Source organism: Gobius niger (genome assembly GCF_951799975.1).
Source record: "Gobius niger genome assembly, chromosome: 4".
Lineage (NCBI taxonomy): Eukaryota > Metazoa > Chordata > Actinopteri > Gobiiformes > Gobiidae > Gobius > Gobius niger.
The window spans coordinates 24525671-24549387 of NC_136855.1; the positions used below are offsets into that span (position 1 = coordinate 24525671).

At 39.6% G+C, this 23717-nt stretch overlaps 5 protein-coding genes across 5 annotated transcripts in view; 4 read left to right on the forward strand and 1 right to left on the reverse strand.

Annotated features, from left to right (window-relative positions):
- LOC306962704 (phosphatidate phosphatase LPIN1-like) overlaps window positions 1-23717 on the forward strand; it is a 113669-nt gene that overhangs the window by 54724 nt on the left and 35228 nt on the right. The gene's annotated exons all lie outside the window — the stretch shown is intronic.
- LOC306962475 (regulator of G-protein signaling 9-binding protein) lies at window positions 5239-7618 on the forward strand. Its single transcript, XM_079555614.1, has one exon. The coding sequence runs from the start codon at window positions 5772-5774 to the stop codon at window positions 6513-6515; it is 744 nt and encodes a 247-aa protein (XP_079411740.1). The 5' UTR covers window positions 5239-5771; the 3' UTR covers window positions 6516-7618.
- On the reverse strand, window positions 8639-10367 carry nudt19 (nudix (nucleoside diphosphate linked moiety X)-type motif 19). Its single transcript, XM_079555297.1, has 3 exons — window positions 9543-10367; window positions 9261-9468; window positions 8639-9098 (listed from the first exon to the last, which is right to left on the reverse strand). The coding sequence occupies exons 1-3, from the start codon at window positions 10275-10277 to the stop codon at window positions 8911-8913; spliced, it is 1131 nt and encodes a 376-aa protein (XP_079411423.1). The 5' UTR covers window positions 10278-10367; the 3' UTR covers window positions 8639-8910.
- On the forward strand, window positions 11693-15175 carry LOC306962204 (b(0,+)-type amino acid transporter 1-like; the record flags this gene model as incomplete). Its single annotated transcript, XM_079555294.1, has 13 exons — window positions 11693-11716; window positions 11866-11991; window positions 12146-12293; window positions 13209-13451; window positions 13561-13686; window positions 13774-13873; window positions 13938-13982; window positions 14075-14198; window positions 14278-14381; window positions 14463-14559; window positions 14636-14785; window positions 14871-15045; window positions 15114-15175. Exons 2-13 carry the CDS (start codon window positions 11875-11877, stop codon window positions 15173-15175), a joined length of 1491 nt encoding a protein of 496 aa, XP_079411420.1. The 5' UTR covers window positions 11693-11716; window positions 11866-11874.
- Window positions 17099-22036, forward strand: LOC306961667 (b(0,+)-type amino acid transporter 1-like; the record flags this gene model as incomplete). The annotated part of the gene is made up of 12 exons (XM_079554511.1): window positions 17099-17212; window positions 17473-17620; window positions 18700-18942; window positions 19096-19221; window positions 19302-19401; window positions 20065-20109; window positions 20189-20312; window positions 20396-20499; window positions 21336-21432; window positions 21497-21646; window positions 21722-21896; window positions 21975-22036. 12 exons carry the CDS (start codon window positions 17099-17101, stop codon window positions 22034-22036), a joined length of 1488 nt encoding a protein of 495 aa, XP_079410637.1.

Genomic DNA, 23717 nt, shown 5'->3' on the forward strand with positions numbered 1-23717 from the left:
CACGCACGCACACACGCACGCACACACGCACGCACGCACACGTACATGTACATGAATACTTCAAGGGGCACGTGTACTCTCCAAACCTGTAGAGTGTAGTATAATAATAATGATGATGATGATGATGGTGGTAATAATGATAATAATAATATCATCACCATCATTATTAATATTATATCTCTACAGGACTGCAATTATTTTTGTTTATTAAGATAAGATAAGATAAGATAAGATAAGATAAGATAAGATAAGATAAGATAAGTTAAGATAGCCTTTATTGATCTCACAATGTGAGAATGTAACAATTTACTTGTTACATTCAGCTCTTAGTGTGCAAATAGGCAGAAAATGTGAGAAAAATAAACAAAAACTATTAAATAAAAATAAATAAAAAATTTGATAAACCACCTATTTTTGTATTGCATGTTGTAGCAGCATGGTCACCTGAGAGCATTTGTTCATACTGGGGCATGAGTCCTTAAAGTAGACTGAGGGTCACGTAGCTCTTGAGAGTAGATTATAAAGTCAAGACAAAGTAGCTTGGCTCTTTCCTGGTCCATGTCTGCAGCTGCGCAGTGAAAGCTCAGGGCTTTTGCCCTCTCCTGTTCTGGTTCAGCGCTAATATCAGCTGTCTGTTTGAGAGCAAGGCAGAGGAAAAATACACTGCAATCCTCTAAAGCAGCTTAAAGGCTGAAGCTGGACTGAAGCTCTTTCCATTTCTGGAGCTGCCTCTCTCTCTCTCTCTAGCTCTCTATTATGGGTAGATAAGCACCTGATGGCAAATGCACTGCTGCCACTGTAACTGTAAAACGTCTGCTGTGCAAACCCTTTCAATTACAAATCAAATTTCTTGTGATATTGCCTAATTGTTAAGCTTCTCTTTGGGCAGTTAGTAATTTTAGTTGAATATCAGAGACCCTGGAAAATGTATAACTAAAACCATCCAAGTCAACACCATATGGTAAACAATAGCACTGAATGTTTATTTGTTTTTTTTGGTAGAGATTTATTTTTGTCCTTGGACTTTATTTGACAGAACAGCACAGTCAGAAAGGGGGCAAAGAGCGGAAGAGACATTCAGCAAATTGTCAGAGTCTAGACTTGATCCTCTCGTTAATCCTGAAAATAGTAAGAGCAGAAATATTTGTAGATCAACCATCAGGCCTGTTCACACGATGCCAGGAGCCTAACCTCTCAACCCCTCACAGCTTATCCTTGCTGGAGTATCACCTTTGCCTTCCTTATAAACCCAACCTTTTAAAAGGGAGACCAGAGAAGGGCAATCTGGTGTCTTTACCACAGATCATTATCACAGACAACTTCCAAATGATGACCGATTAAGTTTGCATTGCTTGCACAGACTTCTGTAATGTCAAATTGTGTTTCTTGAAATCATCTATCAATAGGTGAACGTTAATGTGATTATTGCAAAGCCTTACTGTCAGAACAAAAAGCAAGCTGCTAAACCAACTATCTGTTTGACCAAGATGGAAGCTTCAAGATAACTTCTATTCATTTTTAAATATATTTTATACTTCACAGTAGAGCCTTTTGGACAAAATAACTCACTCCATATAACAATACGAAGAAAATGTGCATACATAAACAAACATACTGTAGATATACAGTGGGAGGAAAAAGTATGTGAACCCTTAGGAGCTTATTACATTTCTGTCTAAATTGGTCATAAAATGTAACATGTGAACATTCACAGGACAGCGAGAAATAAGTGAGTACACTCTTGGACTCAATGCTGGTTGACCCTCCTTTGGCAGCAGCAGCAGACGTTTCCTGTAGTTGCAGATTAGATTTGCACAACGATCAGGATAAATCTTGAACCATTCCTTTTTACAAAACTGTTGCAGTTCGAGATGTCTGGTGTGAATGGTTTTATTGAGGTCATGCCACAGCTTCTCAATCTGGTTTAGGTCAGGACTTTGTCTGGGCCATTCCAGAACACGTATTTTATTCTTCTGAAACCATTCTGGATTTACTTTTGTGCTTTGGGTTATTGTCTCGATGCAGCGCCCATCTTGTTTTGAGCTTCAACTGTTGGACAGATGGCCTCAAGTTTTTCTGCAAAATATGTTGATAAATGTGTGAATTAATGTTTCCATTGATGACAGCAGGTTGTCCAGGCCCTGACGAAACAAAGCAGCCCCACACTGATGCTCCCTGCACCATACTTCACAAAGGGGATACGGTTTTGATGTTGGTGTGCTTCCATTTTTCCTCCACACATGGCGTTGTGTGTTCCTCTCAAACAATTCAACTTTGATTTCATCAGTCAGTAGTGCTGTGGAGCATCCAAGAGCTCTTTTCCAAATTTCAAACGTGCAGCAAGGTTTTTTTAGACAGCAATGGCTTCCTCTGTCGCATTCCCCCATGAACCCCATACTTGTTCAATGCTTTATATATTTCAGATGTGTCTACAAATATGTTGACATGTTTTTACCTCATTGAGTATTCTGCGCTGTGCTCTTGGAGTCATCTCTAAAGGGTGGCCACTCCTTGGAAGTGAAGTAACAGTGCCAGACTGTATCCATTTGTAGCCAGTTTCTCTAACCATGGATTTATGAACATGAAGAGTTTTAGACCTTTTCCAGCTTTATACAAATTAACATTTCTTGATCGAAGGCCTTCAGAGGGCTCTTTTGAGCGAGGCATGGTGAACATCAGACAATGCTTCTTCAGAAGAGCCAATAAAAATATGATAACATGTAATTGTTTGGGTTTTAGAAGACACTGTTTACTTATTCTTGTGATTTAAATAAAGATCAGACCACATTTTATGACCAATTTATGCAGAAATATGGGAATCTAAAGGGTTCACATACTTTTTCCTCCCAATGTACCTATGTTGAAGCCAGTAATCCATTCAAAAACTTTATGATAATGGCTCTGCAGCATGTAGTCGCAAGAAGACATTACAGCATTCCTGAGCACTCAAAATCCATTTGTTGCAATCAATACTAAGTTCATATGAGGCTTTTAAGGTGGGCTAAGCTTATCTTTCAGCTTTATTGTGAGTCAAGGGAGTTCAGATTGATGAGCGTGAATGTGTTTGAGATGAATTTAAGGCTGAGATGCATCTGTCTGGACCTTGTGGAGAGAAGGCATGACTCACGGTTACCCCTGCTGCTGCTGCTGCCTGCTGACAGACCACAGAATGGAGGAAGGCCATCAATAATTCAATGAAGATTTTTTGCTGCTGTACTCTTGTCTCTTTTCTTATCCCTTCACTCTCTGATTTTTTTTTTGGTCAGTATTGCCTAACACAACTTAATCATTTATCTCAATTCTATTTTGGCTGAATCAATACCCTGTAATACTTGCACAAAAGTAGTTACAAGACATCCAGGCAGATTTTCATGATGTGAGATTATGGATTTAAGTGCGAATCCTGTCAGATTTCAATAGAGATGTATGTAACCCCCATTAACTCAGTGCTATAAACATTGCCAGGTCAAATGATGAGCATCTTTAAACCCATTAATTTAGTATGTTTTGTATATCATTGGTTAAGGTATAACATAAAAGCTGTGTCTTTACACAGTATTCTCTATTTACCAATAATCATTAAACTTTATCACATTTAATTAATGAAACACATTCTATATTATAGCAGTCTCCAAAGTACCATACACATAAAAAAGATCATCTGTTTAATTCCACCAGTCCTCATTCAGTACTTTGGTTAATGATATAAAAAAGTGAACTACAGGGCTTAAAAGCATGTGTTATAAAGATAATAATGCATTATGGATAAAAGACGGAGATCATAAAAGCCTGACTTCACCAGTGATGCCAGTGGGGGAGGGATGAACATGATTCTTAAGGGAGCCTGTCCATGCGGGAATCAGTGGGTCCAAAGAGGACAGTTCTTCCCACAGAAAGAGTTTGGGACAACCAAACCTCAACATAGAAATTGTTATACATTGCTTTGCTGTTTAAACACTCATGACAGAAGATTCACTGTTAACAGCATAAAATTGTCACTCGTTTAGTGATTTTCTACATAATCATGAATCGAGATTCAAAAGGCATTATTTTTCACAAATATTACATTACAATAAATTTACACTAGATGCAAGTATTTTTTATTCTGTATAATAATGTATTTATCTCCCTAAAGTGTGCAGTGGCGACAGGCTCCATTTCCTGCTTAAGCATTGATTCCATATTATAAAAATGCCTGACAGAGGATCGTCCATTAAAAGATACATTAGTGGGTATTATAGTGCTAATCCGAGGAACTTTAGAATCTGATAAAGTGTATAATCTGGATTATACACATTTTAAACCATTTTAATTCACAAGTTTCTGACCTGACCCGGCAGTTTTGTCCCTCTTCCCTTTATATGAAAATAGGTTATGTTGTGTGAAACTTGCACAAGAATTGTTTTCCATTATGATATTGTCATTGCCCAGTGTTGAGTCCAAGATTACAGCAGACGAGTAACTGCAGTTATTTCATCAACCACTTTGTTTCACAGGATGAAAAACAAGGTTAAGAGTTCCAATCAAAAGCCAAAAGCTATAATTGAATAAATAGTGGGAAAAAACTATTCAAAAGCATGCATGTCAAGAGCTAGGTGACAGAGTTGCCATGGAAACATTCTAGGACAAGAGAAAGCGTTTTATAAGGACATGAATGTGTATATGTGCATCCCATTTCCAATGTGAAGAACAGCCTATATTAATATAAGATTTTTTTTTTCAAGGGTTGTTTTGAAAACTCTATCTCCTGACTTGAGGCTTCACACCACACGCACCGGATCATTAGCCCCCCATCCATTTCAATGATTGCCCCCCCATCCACTTCAATAATGCAAAAAGAGCATTGCACATGCCATCTTTATCAATGCAGGAGCAAAATGACTCACCATTCAATCATTGTTGTAATTCACAATGTGTGAAAAAATGAATAAAAACTCAAATAGTGACCCACTCCCCCATACGAACAACAGCCTATGATAGAGCTTTATAAACAGATTGTGAGGAGTTCACGTGTGTGGATGAAAAAAGAAGCAGATGTCAATCTACTGACTGCAAGGCACAAGATTGTTTTTTATTTGACATGAACCTCCGATGATCCAGCGCCCCGCCCCCGTGGCGAAAGAGTAGCCAATGGAAATGCGTGCACTCTTACTGTTATGCGTCAAGACCAATGACAGCAAAGTGGCTCTTTCAGCGTATGGATGGACGTGTGTGTTTTGTGGGCACATGTGACCAGCAAGGCGCTCACAGCTATTTAAACATCATCGAATGGAAGTAGGCAATGGAAGTAGGCAACAGTAAAGCAAAAACACTGTCTTGGGTGTTTATTCGGGAAAGACGCCGCGTCGCTTTTGCTGTCAGCATAGTACACTACGTTTAGCCTAATCCACATCCTTTTTTTCTTTTTAAAAGCAGGCACCATATCGGGCGGATATTTTAACACCTGTAACGTTGGCTACATTGGCCCAAAAGGGTAAAACCTCTCCACAATTTTCCGCTTTCCTCGGTGAACCTTGAGACAACTGTGAGCTGCGAGGGTGTTTGATCTGCAACAGCGTTATGGTGATGCTCAAAGCCGTTTACGGACGTATTAATATCTAAGCTGCTCGGTGCACTGCTTGGAGACAGGAAGGAGCATGGATATAAAGGAATTTGCTCTAACTAGTGCGCTCAAGGGATTTGCGCTGAAGCTGCGTGGACCAAACTAAGACAGTGGCTCGAAGCGCCACAACTCTTCTACACTTATTTGGAACACCGAGTTTTCTTCAGCTATGGGAAAAGAGGAGTGTAAAACAATGCTGGACGCTTTGAACAAAGTCACTGCTTGCTACAGGCATTTGGTGATCGCACTTGGCAGTACATCGGACTCTCAGAATTTACGCGAGGAACTGAAGAGAACGCGCAAAAAGGCACAGGAGCTTGCCGTGGCAAACAGGACTAAATTGACTTCTCTGCTCAAAGACAAAAGCATTAGCAAAGAGGACCGAGCCGAATATGAGCGTCTATGGGTGTTGTTTTCCAGCAGCATGGAGCTGCTGGAGGTGGACATGAAACGCTCTCTGGAGATAGGGCAGGATTTCCCCCTCAAGGTGCCCACCAGGCACCTGATTCAGACGGGCATGACGGGCAGCACAACCACAGTGGCAGCCCGGGCCATGAGCGTGCAGAATATGAAATATGAGGCAGACAGCAACATTGACACCGCAGACTTGAGGGACCTGCAGTGTGAGATCGGCCAGGTGAGCCAGATGATGGAGGAGATGGAGATGAAGGTGCAGGTGGCTCCATGGGCGGTAGAGGCGAAGCAGGAGGCGGGCGCCGAGCTCAAGTCCAACATGAGCGTGGGGAATTCCTCGGTTGGCGTCATATCTATCTGTGAAGAGGAGCCCAAGGAAGAGGACGGGGGCGGAGGGGGTCAAAGCTCGGGCTTGGGTTCCATCTGCGCTGTGCTTGTTTTCTTTGTCATCATCCTTGTGGCTTTGGTGCTTGGGTACCTCGTAATCAACATGTCCTGAGCTGTTGTTGGACGTTAGTGTGAGTGACTGCATTTCCAACAACATAGAGATCCTTCTGTTTGAGGGTCTCGGTTGAATGTGCACTAGATAGTAGCTACCTAGCAATTGGAAGAATGAAAGCCTAGCAGTGAGGAGATATTGACATAGGCCAGGAGGTGCTGTATTTTTGGAACAAAGTGGGGGAAGCAGCGTGAAATGACGTGCCAGAGTCTGGCCATCAGAATGATCACACGTAATCCAACTGGATTAGGCCAGCAGGAAAGCTCAGACGTGACTGTAGCCTACTGTAAAGTATCCCCTTGAATGATGCTATAAATGGATGAATCCAGTGCACCAAAGACAGGAGTGTAGGCCTAAGTGACCGCATGGCACACAATAAAGAAACATTTGGATAAATGTTTCCTGATCTTTCCACACCAAATGCAGCACCTCTGTAACTGTACACGCTTTGATAATCAACAAGAATACACAGTAAGTTCACTGCCTGAGAAAACGCCTGTATCTTCACGATGACACACTGCATCTTGACAGCCTTTGGACTTGAGAGACTCTTGATACAGCACGCTACTCTGGGAGCTTGCTCCCATTTTTCAGGGTTATCTTGCAAACAGTATTGAATGTAATACATTTGATTAGGGCATTTGTAGGGGATTGTAACATGCAGTTGGATGCTGTTTTCAGGTGCTGTATCTATAATAAAGTGTTTATATTAATACTATTGCATTTATCTGGTGCACATTCTTACTATAAAATTGACAGTACAAGAAAGTACTAAGTAAGTAAATAGTAGTTGCTTGTTGGCTCAGGAGTACTGTCTACCAGCAGGGCTTAGAGCAGTGTTAGGAGCCTAGCTGATTTGCTTGGACTCTAATTGTTTTAGTTGGTAAGAGACTTTCAAAGGTTTCCAAGAATAGACCCAAGAATAAGAGGGATGAGGAATGCCAGAGCCAGGGCTTAATGTGGGTAAAGCTTTAAGTCACAAGAGAATGTGAAGGAGTGAAAAATGCTGTCAAATTTGTCAATTTCAGTAAAAGAAAAACAAATACTAAGAAAGAGCAGCAGGGTCATAGAAGTGCATTTGATATTGACCATGATAAATATTTTCAGCTACTGCAAATAAAATAAAATAACCTCTATCCCATCTTTGCGTATCTTCATTATAAAACAAAAAGTTGACTGCTGCTTTTACATAGTCAGCACGAAGTCTTGTCATTCATCAGATTCAAAATGTCATCTTATGCTTAGTGAGCACAGAATGCGAGTTTGCCATTTTTGTTTAGCAGGCAGCAAAAAACTACTGAAACAGAAAGATACAAGTAATCATGATAAATCCTTTACTAGTACGTATGATATAAAACAAATCCCGAGTTCCTAAATGATCAACTAATCAAAACAAGCTGACTGGTTTATAGACAGGCACGCCACATACTTAGCCAACACACCACTGCATCATCACCTTATCTGGAGAAAGATGATGGGTTTCCAAGGCTGTGGGTTGCCATAGAAACCCTCAGTGGACTTTCTATTGCAAGCAAGAGGTTTGACAACATGATTTAACTCACCCCCTTGTAATACCACAGTCCTGTGAGCACATGGGGGTGGAATAGAAAGAGACGGGGCAACTTGTTGTCTGCAGATTTCTAAAATTTAGGTACCATTACCTATCAATACAACATATACCAAATCATTACCTATTAGTGTTCGCAGCTATCAATGACAACCATGTTCAAATCAAATATAGATTTTATTGTCTACAATTGTTTTGATTTATTCATAATTACCAAAACAGTGAACATGTGTTTATTTCTGTTTTGGTTCTTAAGCCCACCCACAGTCAACTGTCCAATCGGAAAAATGCAAAAAACATAAAGGACCATAAAAGGGACAGCTTACTTGACCTTTTAAGTGCCACATTTAAACAGAATGTGCCTCGCATTCAATGTTTGAGGGTGTTGCTTATACCAAGAAATAATGTATAATGCAAACAAAAATATCACATATGAGACTTTTATTACTATATCATTGAAAACTCTACCGTGAAGTGATCAATATGTAAATCTAGGGCAATATTAGATAATGATTTTCCATGACATATGAGTTTATGTTTTCATAACTGTAGACTCTGATTGCTCCGCTCCAATCATATATTTATTTAACTATGCTGGGCTTACCGATTATATTTTATTTGTGCTGCAATATTTAATCAAGAAACACACAGACACAGTTTCTTAAACAATATTACACACAAATCAATATATATTATTAGTCAATAATAGGAAAGTTAACAAATGGTATAATATGAGTACAATGTCCTGTAAAAATAATTAATTTAGGGACACTGAATACTCTGTGACCAGCTTTTATCAATTAAAAGAAATGTAAGTATGAGTCGAAATCAAAGCAGATTCTTCTTGGAGTTGAGATGTACAGGCAGCAGGTGCTTGTACTTGGGAGTCAGGCTTATCTGTAGACTTATATCATATGAACCAGAAATCACCATTCGATGTAGTGCAGAACCTCCATTTTGGCTTGTCCTCGACTCTACAGCAGGATATTCAGATGTCACTGGGTAAAGTTCATCACCTGTGTGATAAAAACAAGGGGAAAAATCAAAATATAATCACACATTATGAGCACATACACAGCTCAATGCACAGCAGTGGTTAGGTGGTCATGAGTAAACTCTAATAACGCTTGCCAGATATGACAACAAATATTTTCCAATACTTCCTGCTAAAATGATACCTGGTAATAGTGAGATATATTGGTTGCCTTCAACAGTAACAGCAGGCAGCCACTGTTCGCACCCCTCTATGGCACGCTCATTGGCAAACTTGTGGAGGTCATTCAATGAAGAGAAACGGCACAAACGGCTCAGTTCATAAAACTGTGGTGGTGCAATCCAGAACTTCTCAGCTTCAAAACTCTGTAGAACCTGTGAGGGCGTTGACCACTAAATAATGGAAAAGGAAAGAACATAATTAGTTTCGGACAGTATAGGCTTCATTTTAAATTACAACAACAAACCTGGAAGAGTGTAATCTCCTTTTCATCTTGACGCGTGTGTGGCATTTCTTTCAAGCAGCAAATGAAAAAGGCCGTGTCAAATCGTCTGCCCCCATGTCTATTACTCTCAGGGGTCAGCCAGTTGGACCACTCGTGCAGAGCCCAGATGTTGGGCAAGACCTCCAGCTCTCTGCACATCTTAATGAAGTTGGAAGGGCTCTGGTTCACCAACGACCTCCATTTTTTGAGTTCATCGGAGCAAATATCATCAAAAGCATGAATACTAGTCTCGTTATTACTTAGATTCTCCTCTGTTCTCTTCACAACCAGCAGCACGCCCGACTCTTCAAACGTCTCCCTCAGGGCACATATACGGAGAGCGACCTCGCCAGGAATAGAGGATCCCAGTTTTAACCGGTCGGTGGCAAATATGGGGGGTCTTGACTCGGTTTTTTGTTTAACACGTCTCAAACCGAAACTGGGAGTGTTGCGGAAAGATCTGAAAATATCCAGCCACTCATTAGAAAAGTCCGAAGAGTCCACCAGACCACCGGGGAACACATAGGCATTGGGCATAAATGAGCTTTTGCCACTTCGTTTAAGGAGCAAAATGTTGTAGTCGAAAGAGTGTGGCAGGTGTGACTGTTCACTCTTGCCCAGCGGTGTCCTTGAGGTTAAAGTGCCCGCACAAAGTCGATGTTCTGCGGCTACTATCAGCGTGGCCGCCTCCTTCCAGTGCTTTAATGTGTGGTTCATCCTTGGGAAACACAACTTTTTTGTTTTGTTTTTAGTTGTCAAATGATTGAAGTCCTAACTAAATCTCCTTGGCTAAAATATTTGTTTTGGCGGAAGTGACGTCATTTCATTGAAACCCTGAGGTAAGTGGGTTTCCTTAAGCTCTGCCGCCCCCTTCAGGACAGATTGTGAACAGGTTCTGGGAGTACTTCGACTGTAGATGAATCTTTTTTAGCCTACTTCTGTTCTGTTTCTGTTGGGATTGTGAAGGTTGATGGGAAAGAGCAAGTGAAGGAAAGCTAAATCACGGTAAGCATCACATTACAGAAAACCACCACACATCAAACATGTTTTCAATTGTCATCAGGGACTGGGACTTCAAAAAAATGTTGTTGTAGGCATATATTTAGTTCTATATTAAAGTTCATAGACATTTGGTGTTTTTTGATAATAACAATTGAGAGTCAGACATATTACACAGTTTAATTGGAGATTTACCGTACTTGTTAACATGAGTAAACTGAAGCATTGATCTGAAATAGGTCTGCACTAAAGCACAAATGAATGTGGTATGCTTGCTTAATATGCACCATCTTTTGTTCTCAGGGTGACTGGGTGCAAATATGTGTTAGCAGATTACCATGTCTGTCTGAAGCAATAGTTCAATCAACAAATATTTCAGTGTTTCTACTTCAATTAGACTAACAGGTTTTGGACTCAGATAATTCTTAGCATTTATTCAAGGTGGGCACGGATAGGCCTATAGTGTAGGCTCTGGCTAGGAACAGGAAAATGGTATATAGCAATAAAGGTAATTTAACATTTAGATTAAATTTCACATTTAACAATTAAAACAGAAACTATTTGCAGAAAATCTAAACCTTAATATTATTCAAATTAATGGAATAAAGTAACAAAGTATTTTATCATACCTTTTTGGCTCCTCTCATTAAGTAAAAGATTACTTGTGCACACCAAGTGCTCACACACACACACCCACACACAAAAAAGATCTTTTCATGCAAGAAAACAGTAGGTGAGTTGGAGGGAATGCAGCACACTGGGAAAACAAGTGTCATATGTCTCTATCAAAGAAGCATTGTGCTGAAATCAACCCAGTAGCCTAAACTTTGGGAGGGAAAGGTTCAGAGATTTTGACTGAATTCTGTTACAAGCAAAAACATTCTATTGGTATATAGCTTTGAGATAGTATGTTTGGAACAGTTTTGTGGTAAATAGCCATGCACCAGGATGCAAATTCAGCTTTATAGCACTATATGGAACACTGTCACCTCCCTTTTGCATGTTGCTCCTCCCACCAGAGGAGCAACTGATCTTCAAATGCATTCATGTCTGTCTTAATGCCTAACTTTGTGCCGTGTCATTTTCTGGGGACTCTTTTCATAGCCTTGGAGTCTTTGGAAACGTTTAAAGTTGTTTAAGACTGCATGTCCTCCCTGGTAAGTTATCTTCAGTCTTTCTACAGATTGCATTTTGACATTCATTTGTGTTTTTCCATGTAGTTTGCTGATGATAAATGCTAAAAAACAAAAAACAAAAAAAACATACACTAACTTGTCCATGCTTCATCTAAACAATTCTTTTCCAGTAATCCGAAATGGACAGAGACAGGGATTTGCAGCAGCATATATCGCAGAATGGTGGCAACAGTCGCTTTGTTTCCACTGAAACCGAAGACAAAAAATCTGCAAAAGCCGCTGTGCTCCAAAAAGATGTGAGTATATCTATCTATCTATCTTTCTGGTCATTTAGCCAGCCTTGAGAATTAAGTTGTCGAGCCCCATCTCGACCAAAAAAGTGCACGGGCTTAGTACCACGCGGTTCCAAGTGCTGTCTGAATGGATTTTGTGCCCTATGTTCTGACGCAGGTTGGTCTGCTCAGTGGAATCTCTCTCATTGTGGGGACAATGATTGGTTCAGGCATCTTCATCTCGCCTAAATCTGTGCTGTTGTACTCCGGAGCTGTGGGGCCATGTCTCCTGATTTGGGGCGCCTGTGGGATTCTATCCACTCTGGGTGAGAACAGTGTTCCGTTTGACAGCACACTTTGATTTAGTTTAGCCATTTGGTGAAACAACTCTTTAATTATTTGATTAATTTGATTAAACTGATGAAATGTTTATTTGAGAATATCTATATTATCGCAAACTACACAAGTTTTGTATCTCGTAACACTATAGGACCTATATATTAAATATGTGCCAAAACATGTACCTGGGATGTTAAACATATACGGCTCTTTTATTGAAAAGGATGAGAATAAAAACGTTTTAATTCATTAACTCTGTATTTTTGATGGGGTTTTGTTGGCAAAAATAGAATATTGACAAAAACTTTGCTGATGTGTTACTGGATAAAATGAACACTATAATATACAATAATCCTGTATATCAATTGAATGACCAAGGTTCAAACCTCTTCTGAGCCCGTCTTTATAGTGTCTTTCCAAGTTTCCTTTGACAAACAAAGCCATTACAGATCTAACTGATAAAAACACATCTTAACTAACGCATAGTACAGAAGATGCATAATTGTACTGTCAGCCTACGATAATATAATTTGATGAGGGGCATAAACTGGGCGTTTTATTATGGAATGTTGAAATGTTACCTTGTGTCATGACTACCCCGGGATACCCTTGATGTAACATATTACCAAACACTTTAGCAATGGAAACAAATTCTACTTGCCAGTAAAGTGAGTCAACACTGTTCACAAGATCATTTACTTGTTGTAAACATCATTTAAGCAATTGCAATCCCGTAAAATGAGTAAATGAGTAAAACAAACACCAGAAAAACAACTAGAATTAAACTCCACGGACACAATTATAGCAATAAAACAAATCAACACAATGTCACTGGTATGAAAAAAAAACAATACAGACTAATGATACAGTGTGTTACGGTTTGTTGCTCCCTCTTCAAACAGGTGCACTGTGTTACGCTGAACTTGGCACCATGATCACCAAGTCTGGGGCAGAGTACTCATATCTAATTGAGAGTTTTGGTTCTATTGTGGGATTCCTATACTCCTGGACCACAGTCATGGTTCTGAAGCCCTCGTCCTTTGCCATTATCTGCCTGAGTTTTGCAGAATACGCCTCCACTCCTTTCTACCCCGGGTGCAGTCCTCCAGTGCTGATCACTAAATGCATGGCTGCGGCTGCTACGTGTGAGTTGTTATTATTCCCCAATTTAGACCGTTATCATACAAGATAGGTGCAGCAGTTCTATAATCTTCCAGTTCTTTGTGCTCACGGTTGATTGTTGCATCTTTTCAGTCATTATTGTCGCAGTCAACTGCTTAAGCGTCAAATGGGCGAGTTATGTGCAAAACTTCTTCACTGCAGCCAAACTACTGATCATCGTAGTTATAGCTGTGGCCGGCATGGTTTTGCTGGCCCAAGGTAGGAGTCCTTGCCCTTGAAAGATGCAAAATACAATAACAAACAGTAACTTTTGTTGTGTTGTTGCTTGTTGTGGTATGTTCCCAGGAGAGACAAAAAACTTTTCCAATGCATTTGAAACCTCGTCTGTATCTTTTGGTTCTATCGGTCTCGCATTTTACAATGGGCTCTGGGCATATGATGGCTGGTAAATCATTTTTAATTATATTATAGTGAAAATGCCAGTCTAATGCTCTCCAATGTCTTTTTAGGAACCAACTGAACTTCATTACAGAGGAGCTGAAAGACCCTTTCAGGTAAAAAACAAACAAACAGAACAAAACCCTTGACTGGAGGAAAAATCAATAACCTTAATTCTGCAAATTTTACAGATGTTATTTTCCTGCAGGAATCTTCCCCTGGCTATTATTATTGGTATTCCTTTAGTGACAGTTTGCTATGTATTGGTAAATGTGGCTTACTTTACTGTCATGACGCCCACTGAGGTACTGCTGTCTCCTGCTGTTGCCGTGGTGAGTTCCATTTATCCGTCGGCTTTAAAACACATTCACATATTGTATGGCAAAAGCTAATTTAATCTTTGCTTGCTAGACTTTTGGGGACAGAGTTTTTAACCCTGTGGCGTGGATTGTCCCCCTTTTTGTCGTCTTCTCTACATTTGGTGCTGCCAATGGAAGCTGCTTTACGGCTGGCAGGTACTACGATCCACTTCATAGCATTGTGATGTCGCCTAATTTCCCTCTACAGTCTGACGTTGAAGCGCGTTTTTCTTACAGACTGGCATATGTAGCAGGAAGAGAGGGCCACATGGTTAAAATCTTATCCTACATCAGCCCCAAACGCTACACACCTGCACCTGCTCTGATATTTAATGTAAGTTCGACCTATTTTCAATTATTTCAGTAGAGTCACTTTCATCTTTCTTTTATTTTTTCATTTTGCATTACAGGGTTTTTTGGCTCTAATTTACATAATCCCCGCAGACATAAACACACTCATCAACTACTTCAGCTTTGCACAATGGTTCTTCTATGGACTGACTGCTTTTTCTCTCATTGTGATGCGTTTCACAAGAAAAGAACTTCCAAGGCCAGTCAAGGTTGGACATTATCTTCATATTAAATGACACTATGCCATTTTAGAACAAGTTAGTAATGTGTATATGACTGTGTGCTTACCTGAAGGTGCCGGTCATATTGGCGGTGGTCACGACGCTTGTGTCCTTCTACCTGGTGCTGGCTCCCATCATTGATAAACCAGAGCTCGAATACCTCTACTGCACAATATTCATTCTTAGTGGACTAATCGTCTATTTCCTCTTTGTCTACAAGAAATTCACCTGGACACATAATATCATGAGTATGAAAATGAACAACAATGACAGTAGTAGTGTTTTCATTTAGCACTGACCTTAACTTTGTCCTCAGGGCCCATCACCATGCATCTGCAGCTGCTGTTGGAGGTCGTCCCACCGGAGAAAAATGAGTGACCCTTTGTTTTGTTTGATCCTGGAATTCAGGAAATGCATGTTACTTGTACAACATTTTACATTTACAGTGGGTTACAGCATGTTTCGAATAGTGCTATTCACTTTTTTTTCTTTTGAGAAGCTTGTAAAAGACGCAAGAAAAGTAAATAAACAATATTTATCCATGAATTGTGGCATGTGAATATTAATATGATTGCCCCCCCCCCCCATATTTTGAATATGAAACTATTGTATATGAAAAAGTTGTTTGGATGTAAATAGGCATCTGGACATCGCCTGAACATAATGCTTGTTCATCATCCCTGACTTGTTTAACACAAAACTGAAGTTGCGTTTTATTCGTTCAACCATCATTGCTCATCGTAGTGAAGCTTTAAAGAACAGGCTGCCGTTTTTGCAAACTGAGATTATGTTCTTACCTGAGCTTAGACGAGTTGATACGTACCTGTCTAGTCTTTACGCGTGAGCTTAGTCAAAAACACTGAACATGTTAACATTTAGCCTCTCCTCATGGACTCAAATGTATGCAAAGATGGCAGATCTCCATGGTAACAGTGGAATTCCCCAAACTCTATAGTCACACAAAATTGTGTAAACGTGTAAAGACCAGACAGTTACACATCAACTCGTCTAAGCTCAGGTAAGAGCATAATCTCAGTATGCAAAAACGGTGGCCTATTCCTTTAAATCGTCGTGGACTGGGTTAGGTTGAGTTGAGGACACCCAGCCCAGTCGACGATTTAAAGCTTCACAACGATGAATACTTCCTGGATGAATGAGAGCCTTCACTATCAACGCAACAGTCGCAGCATGGCATGTTTCTGTTGTTATTTGTTACTTTATATGTGTGCTGCAATGGATGTAAAAAAGCAATGTCAAAATGTTGTGTCCTCGTTGTGGGTTCCCCCTGCTGGCAGCTACGTATCCTAAAAGCATTGTCCCACCAGAAAAAAAAACTTAAATCCAATATGAAAAATGAATCTATAATGTGGTGGCATCATTAAGAGACTGAGAAAAATATTGTTCAAGTATATATTCTGATTATGTTCTGGTATAGACAAAAATTAATACATACTTCTTTTCAAATGGTGCCTGTATTGTGCTGCCAAATGCCAAAGTCCACTGTGCCAGTATGTTGTAAAAGAGAGGTAGGCAAGTTTTCTCAAGTTTTCTGGGTGTTGTTCATATACCATATTTCCTGATCAAAAAGTGGGGAGCAAGTCATTCCCCATGTGGCCCAAACTTAAGCACAACATTCTACAAATACAAGAGTTGGACCTGACGGTGCCCCCCTTTCTCCCTGTTGTAAATCTATGGGTCACTTTCTTCTCTTAATATATAACTTTAGCGCCATGTGATTTTCAGCGGATTATTATCACAGACTGGACGCTTTGGCGATATTCAAACTTGTTTTAGATTGGCCTCATTGGTAAGTTATATTTGCAGATTCTCCTTTAACTAATGCTTTCTACATGCATCTGTGCATTAATGTTGTAAAATCTGTAATTTTTTAGTCCAGTGTTTGATTATTCTCGGTTTCATCCTTATCTGTGGATTGGTGACTTTGCCCAAAATTGCTGATAATAGTTTGTGCAAATTTGCTTGTTTTTTGCTTATTACTTTTGTCTCCACACAGTCCTTGGTAGTCATTGTACATAAGATACCACTATTTTACTATTTAATTGTTTTTTGTTTATTGTTCTCACATTTTCTGCCTATCTGCACACCTGGAGTGTTTCTAAGAGCTGAATGTAACAAGTACGTTTCTCCATTGCGAGATCAATAAAGGCTATCTTATCTTGCTTCATAATAAATGATTGTATGAACAGAACGAGGGAATCATTTTATAAAATTTGAACTTGTCTTTTTCGGGTTGTTACAGTAGCCCATGTTGAAAGTGAAACGCTTGGTCAGATATCAGAGATGGACAAAGACATGAACCAGCCTGATTTATCCATGAATGGTGCAAACAGTGGGTTTGTTGCATCTGAAGCCATAGACAAGAAACCTGCAAAAGCCACTGTGCTCCACCAAGACGTGAGTATACTTCTTTTAATGTGATGGTGTTTAACTCTGGGCACAGTGGGATTGCTGAACAGGTAGTTTTCTCTTTTGGAGTGCAGCGTCAGGTCTTTTGTTCTCCTTCTCTAAACCTTGGTTTTTATAGACAAATAAATATACTTATATAAATGCTAGTTAGTCAGTATAAGAGCCATATGTCGCTCACATTCATCCTATGCATGGGTTTAGTTCTAAGTGCAGTCTTAATAGATTTTGTACCTTATGTCCTGACGCAGGTTGGTCTGTTCAGTGGAATCTGTCTCATTGTGGGGACAATGGTTGGTTCAGGCATCTTCATCTCTCCTAAATCTGTGCTGTTGCACTCTGGAGCAGTGGGGCCATGTCTACTGATTTGGGTAGCCTGTGGAGTCTTGTCCATGCTGGGTGAGAACACTATAGTTATCTGGCAAGCAAGATCCAAAAAGAACTGTTGATTTCACCAAACTAAAATAAAAGACTCATATTACAAATTTAACATAAAGATGAAAGTACCAGTATTTCATTTCTTTTTTCTAACCCTGACTCAAGCTAATGAAAAAAATATCTATTTAATAATAAAACAAACTGATTGGCAAAAGAAAAGCTCCCGTCGACAGGAAAGTCAATAATTGTCTTTGGATGTGGGGAGAACACTGACGGAAAGCCTCTCCCACAGACAGAGCAGCTATAGATGTTCCCAGGACTGACAGGTATAGAGTGTAAAGCTACTGCTCGGTCTTTGCTTGGGGCTGAAGGATGCATGACACTTCAGTTTGGAGGGACGAGGAGTCCACAGGTCACAGACAGAGCAGCACAGCTGGGGTCGCCAAAGGTCAATCAATCAATTCAATCACAGGGTTTAAGCTGGTTTACATATTATAGTGTGCACTCACTTTGGAATTTCTGTCTCATTCTTTAGTTACTTTCTATCGCTCCATCGTCAAACAAAGTTACAACACAGCAAGTTGTGCAATGGTACAAAAAAAGCTACAATCACATTTGATGAAGGTCATAAACAAGGCGTTTTATGATGGAAGATGTGGAAATATTACCATGTGCCCTGAAATGCACTTGCAACTACAAAACACTTATGGTCAACTGCTGAAACATGTATTTTTGCTTCCTGTACACTCAGTCAACTGCAATTAACACCATTTTTATGTTTGATCAAATCAGCATAATTTTGTGAAGTCTTACATTGTGGCTCCTGGTGTGATGTTGGGCTCTGCAAATATATCAATGAAACGAATCACAATCTTGTACAAAGTTTGTGGATGTAATGTCTTACAACTAGGAGTACGAGGAAACTCAATGCTATTGGAATATTTATCTTTGTTGTAACCTTTATGATTTATGAACATTTTGTGAAAACATGTGTAGCTTTTGATTACTGTTTTATCAGTTTCCATAACAAATTAAGGAATAAATTACAATCAATCAAATATTTAACAAAGCAATGAATGTAAAACGATCTCTCCTAACAGGTGCACTGTGTTATGCTGAACTTGGCACCATGATCACCAAATCTGGGTCAGAGTACGCCTATCTCATGGAGAGTTTTGGTTCTATTGTGGGATTCCTATATTCCTGGACCACAGTCATGGTTCTGAAGCCCTCTTCCTTTTCCATTATCTGCCTGAGTTTTGCAGAATACGCCTCCACTCCTTTCTACCCCGGGTGCAGTCCTCCAGTGCTGATCACTAAATGCATGGCTGCGGCTGCTATTTGTAAGTTTAGCTTTTAAAATGTGACTTAATGTTTGGCAATTACATGATTTTAGATATACCTGGCATAAATTCAGCAATACAATGACCTATATGGTACTGTTTGGTTAACTGTTTTTTTCTTTGGACTCACATTTGATTGTTGCATCTTTTCAGTCATGATTGTCGCAGTCAACTGTTTAAGCGTCAAATTGGCGAGTTATGTGCAAAACTTCTTCACTGCAGCCAAACTACTGATCCTTCTTATCATAGCTGTGGCCGGCATGGTTTTGCTGGCCCAAGGTAGGAAGGCGTCTTTGCACTTTCAAGATGAAAAAATAAACAATGCCGAACAGTGTTTTTACTTTTTACATGTGCCCCAGGAAGGATAGAAAATTTTTCAAATGCATTTGAGACCTCGTCAGTATCTTTCAGTTCAATCGGTCTTGCATTTTATGGCGGACTCTGGGCCTATGATGGCTGGTAACTACACTATTTTAGTGTCAGTCTTTTATCTATTGTTTTGCTGTTTAGTCCGTGTACACATTTAAGCTTATTGAATATTCTTTTTTGACATGTTTCTATTTTGATTGTTATGGAATATTATTAAAGGGGGGGTATTATGCAAAATTGACTTTTTCAAGCTTTACATCATGTTATTATGTCATTCCCTCATTAAAAACATGCCTGAAGTGTTGCCTTGGCACATTCACGTATTTTTGAGTAATCTGTAAAAACTCTGATGGCAGCCATTTTAGGGATAGGTTTGCCTTAGTCCTCCTGGAGACGCCCACACCTTCTGGAGACACCTCCGAGCTTTCGTCACCAGCCAAGTAACCAACCACTGCTCCTCAGCAGAACCCCCTCCCCACTGATGCCACAGACAGTGTGTGGAGGGGGCGTGTCGGAAAGGGTCAGAGGTTCTTAAAGAGACAGAGGGCTATTTCAAGACATTCGCTACAGCCATTTTGAAAGAGCAATTTTATACAAGGCAGTTATTCTAATTTACTGCATTTACAGACCAACAGAAGGGTCATTGTAGTGTGCTATAGACTGGTGCTATGTGATTGAAAAAAGCATAATACCCCCTCTTTAATAAGCATCTCATGAGCTAATCTCACAAAGTTTGCTTCTATTTATTTTTAGGGGCTCACTGAACTTCATTACAGAAGAGTTGAAAGACCCCCATAGGTACAACATAAAATTCATTTTACAAAAAAATACATTTGTGTTTGTAAAATCTAGTTTTACAGATGTTATTTTCCTGCAGGAATCTGCCCCTGGCCATTATGATTGCTATTCCTTTAGTGACAGTTTTCTATGTGATTGTAAATGTGGCTTACTTTACTGTCATGACGCCCACAGAGATACTGCTGTCTCCTGCTGTTGCCGTGGTGAGATGTTCTTACTGGTGTTAATCAGCATTACAATGAACATATTGTTCCTGTTGTCTGTAAATTAATTATTTTTATTTTAGACTTTTGGGAACAGAGTGTTTTACCCTCTGTCTTGGATTGTCCCGCTTTTTGTCATCTTTTCTACATTTGGTGCTGCCAATGGAAGCCTCTTTACTGCTGGCAGGTACTTTACACAGTATACATGCGTTTCCAATGACATCACGCATTGTTTCGGTGGCCATTTTGAATACCGAAGTAGAATTATGCAGTACTACAACATGTAACAATATCTCTACTTGGGATGAAAAATGAAAGACAACTGACTGACATTGGCATTTTTATGTACCCATAATCATTGCTCACGAAGATAACAGTAAAAACACGGCCCCAGAGGCGCACGTTTATGTGATAAAACCAGCAAATGTGGCACAGACGTAGCAGCTCTGTCTGTCGAGCTACAGCAGGATTTACTAAAGATCCGCTTCACTCCTCAGACTAAATTAACACATCAAAGAGGAAACAGAAAACCTTTCTGTATGATTTTTACAGTTTGTCATGTCAACAGAGTCTCAATCTGAGTCAGTGTTTAAGCTGCTCAAGACGTTAGCATGCTACTGGTTAGCAACTGTCAGCAATCAACTGTCAATGGCTTCAACACGATTAACACATGTGTGGCTCACATCTATGAACACTGAGGAAATACTACAGTAACAGCTCAGTAACAACCGGTAGCATGCTAACATCTTAAACACTCACTCGTTTCTTCACATAAATGTGTGTCTCTGGGGCCGTGTTTTTACTGTTATCTTCTTGAGCAATGATTATGAGTACATAAAAATGCCACTGTCAGTCAGTTGTCTTTCATTTTCATCCTGAGTATAGATATTGTTACATGAAATACTGCATAATTCTACTTTGCTATTCAAAATGGAAGCCATAATAACAAAATTCATGTGACTGAAAAGCATGTATGAAGTTTATCGTCATATTGTATCGTGTTTTCATAATATGACTTTACAGACTGGCATATGTAGCAGGAAGAGAGGGCCATATGGTTAAAATCTTATCCTACATAAGCGTCAGACGCTGCACACCTGAACCTGCTCTGATTTTTACTGTAAGTCGAACATATTGCCAGTATGTAAATCCAATTAATCACCTTTTTATCTTCTGTATTACAGGGCATTCTGTCAATAATTTACATAATTCCTGCAGACATAAACACACTCATCAACTACTTCAGCTTTGCTCAATGGTTGTTCAATGGACTGACAGCTTTGGCTCTCATTGTGATGCGTTTCACAAGAAAAGAACTTCACCGACCATTCAAGGTTGATCATCAGTGTCCTATTACATGAGAACATCATTTTAAGACAGATCAGTAATGTGTATGTGCTTATCCGAAGGTGCCGGTTGTTTTGGCAGTGCTATTGACATTAATGTCCTTCTTCCTGGTGCTGGCTCCCATTATTGATGAACCCGAGATTGAAATTGTCTATTGCTTGGCTTTTATGCTCTCTGGAATTATCCCCTATTACATCTTTGTCTACAAAAAGATCACCTGGGCACACAACATGATGAGTCGGTTTCTTAAGCTTATTTTAAATAACAGTACAAAAACAAAAAAATAACACTGACCTCAACTTGTCTGCATTCCAGGACCCATCACCATGCATCTGCAGCTGCTTTTGGAGGTAGTCCCACCTGAGAAAACAGAATGAACTGTCTCCAAAGTGTTTTGCGTTGCCGGTTGGCAGAAGAATATTTTATTCCTGGAGAACATTATTGGTAAAAATGTTTGGTCGATAGACTTTTATCTTAATGTATTGTATTATAGCTACTATGTTGAACTATGTTGAAATTGGCAGTTGCATTTTTAGCATAGGGACCGCAGTCTGTTTGTACTTAATACATTAAAATAAATTAATTAATATGGTTCATAGATCATTGCTGATAAGCAATTAGCAGACAATGGCTTGAATGGTAGGGGGACCTATCCAATAACCAAGTGACTTCCACTGGTGCAGACTCTTGTGTCCTTGGGTAAGAAGACACTTGTAGACACATTCACATACTTCTCTGTGAATGTACTGTGTGGTGGTTTGAGGGCCGACGGTACAGGTTGGCAGCCTCACTTCCGTCAGTCTTCCCCAGGGCGGCAGTGGCTGCAACGGTAGCTTACCACCACCAAGTGAATATTTGAGAAGCTCTTCAAAGATGGCTTTTAAAGCACAATGATAGTGTACACTATTATTATAATTCAGCAATATTTAAAATAATGATAATGCATTATTTATTTATGTATTATGATTATTACTATTATTTAACCTGGTGACCCGATCGCTCTCACTGACTGGCCTTGATGAATATAAAAAGACAGTTAGCCATAGTGCCCGCTAGATGTCAGCAAAACACTATATGTCGCAGCACAGCGTTCTCACATAGGCCTACGCGTCTGAAATGTTTCTGTTATTTGTTCCCTCTTCTTCCACCTGTAGCCAATTTACAAACCTAAACCCCTCATTTGGGAAACAGGGGCGGATCTTGAAAAAAATCACGGGGTGGCAAGCAGGGTCAGGGATAATTTCTGGGGTGGCAACACATTTTACAATGTCGAATGTTTATAGCGAAGGTTTTTGCTTGATCACAAGGCAATTTTCCCGTTGAGATGCAGGCTGAGCAGCCCCAAAATTAAACAAAAATAGTAGCATTGTCCATAATATAAGTAGGAGGTTTCTAACTCTTGTATACTTTTGTAAAAAATAAATAAATAATAATAATTAAAAAAAAACATCAACTTGGGAGCCACAGGAGTTGGCACCTGGCTCCTTATTTTGTTATAAAGTTGTTTAATTCTTTGTCCTGTCAAAAAGTGAACTACTAACTGAGAGTGAGCCTCTGTAAGCACTCAAGTAGCTTCTAGAGCAGATGACCACATGACAATGGGGTGGCAGCTGGGGTGGCAAGACCTTTGTGCCACCCCTCTCGATCCGCCCTGGTCTGGAAATGTTCACATCCTTAAGTGTGTAGAACCCGTCCTGACATTGCCATGCTTACAATCTGATTTGATCTATTTTTCATAAAATGTAAATTTGGAATACAATACATTTTCCATGCCGAATCATATCCAGACATTGGCCCAGGGGTGTGAGACTTTAAGCAATAAGTAAATAAATGAACAAATGACTGAATAATTAATTTTACACTGGGAAACTGGTATAAGCTTGTGTGCCATTTAAAATTGTTTTGTATAAGTAAATTTTTACCAAAAATGTTCCTGTTTGTTGCTGCCTCAGCCCTTCTGGCCAGTCGGATTCCACTTCAGAGTCTAGATTTGAAAATAGATCAAGACCATTGAACAATTTCTTTTGCAGTTTCAGATCCAAAACATCATAATAAACA

What these genes read in the sequence shown, in the direction of transcription:
- LOC306962475 (XM_079555614.1), top strand. Translation starts at nt 5,772, where the DNA reads ATGGGAAAAGAGGAGTGTAAAACAATGCTGGACGCTTTGAACAAAGTC.
- nudt19 (XM_079555297.1), bottom strand. Translation starts at nt 10,277, where the DNA reads ATGAACCACACATTAAAGCACTGGAAGGAGGCGGCCACGCTGATAGTA. An exon ending in AGGAGATTACACTCTTCCAG is followed by an intron (nt 9,469 to 9,542) that starts GTTTGTTGTTGT and finishes TCCATTATTTAG; the next exon opens with TGGTCAACGCCCTCACAGGT. An exon ending in ATATATCTCACTATTACCAG is followed by an intron (nt 9,099 to 9,260) that starts GTATCATTTTAG and finishes TTTATCACACAG; the next exon opens with GTGATGAACTTTACCCAGTG.